General features: G+C 41.9%; 1 protein-coding gene across 1 annotated transcript in view; it reads left to right on the top strand.

Moving 5' to 3' along the window:
- LOC107600845 (interphotoreceptor matrix proteoglycan 1-like) overlaps positions 1-599 on the top strand; it is a 29,311-nt gene that overhangs the window by 13,967 nt on the left and 14,745 nt on the right. The window contains exons 6-7 of the mRNA XM_016292817.1: positions 293-336; positions 428-577. Of these exons, the coding sequence (XP_016148303.1) occupies positions 293-336; positions 428-577 (194 nt within the window). The remainder of the gene's footprint in view (positions 1-292; positions 337-427; positions 578-599) is intronic.

The raw sequence follows: 599 nt of genomic DNA, 5'->3' as shown, positions 1-599 counted from the left end.
ACCTGATCCACTTTAATAAGAGGGATCTGTGCCCAGACATATTACACTTGGGTGTTAGAGCCACACAAACATACTCGGGCTTATATGCAGTCAGCCCCTTTATCGGGAACAATGAATTTTATTGCATTTATCATTCTCAAATTGATTCATACCTTCTTGACAAGTTTTCAATTATTTTTAGGGCTCTCACACCTGCACCAGGCGAGAAATGTAAGTCCTCACCATCCGAATGAGAAAGAAATACTGGTTGATCTTATAAAAACTGACTGATTGATGGCTTTTTATGCTTCAGGTTCAAAGAGTCCTGCAGAGGTTTTCATCATGGATTCTGACAGCGTACGGCCACTAACTCGTGCTTTTTAGAATATGCACTTAACATACTGATGAAGTTAGAAACAAGCAAATTGACTATTCTCTGATCTGATAGGAAACTGGGGCACCAGATGTTGTCCCTCAGAGGCTGGTGGAGCACACTGTGGAGTTTAGTGTGACTATAGTAGACCCCGTCTACAGCGCACTACTGAGGGACCCAGGCAGCCCTCAATATGATGACTTCACTCACAATCTTCATGAGAAGGTTAGGTGAAATCAACTATTAA

Source organism: Sinocyclocheilus grahami, unplaced genomic scaffold (genome assembly GCF_001515645.1).
Source record: "Sinocyclocheilus grahami isolate Dianchi unplaced genomic scaffold, SAMN03320097.WGS_v1.1 scaffold293.1, whole genome shotgun sequence".
Lineage (NCBI taxonomy): Eukaryota > Metazoa > Chordata > Actinopteri > Cypriniformes > Cyprinidae > Sinocyclocheilus > Sinocyclocheilus grahami.
Note: the sequence above shows the minus strand (reverse complement) of the source record. Positions and strands in the feature narration are given on the sequence as shown.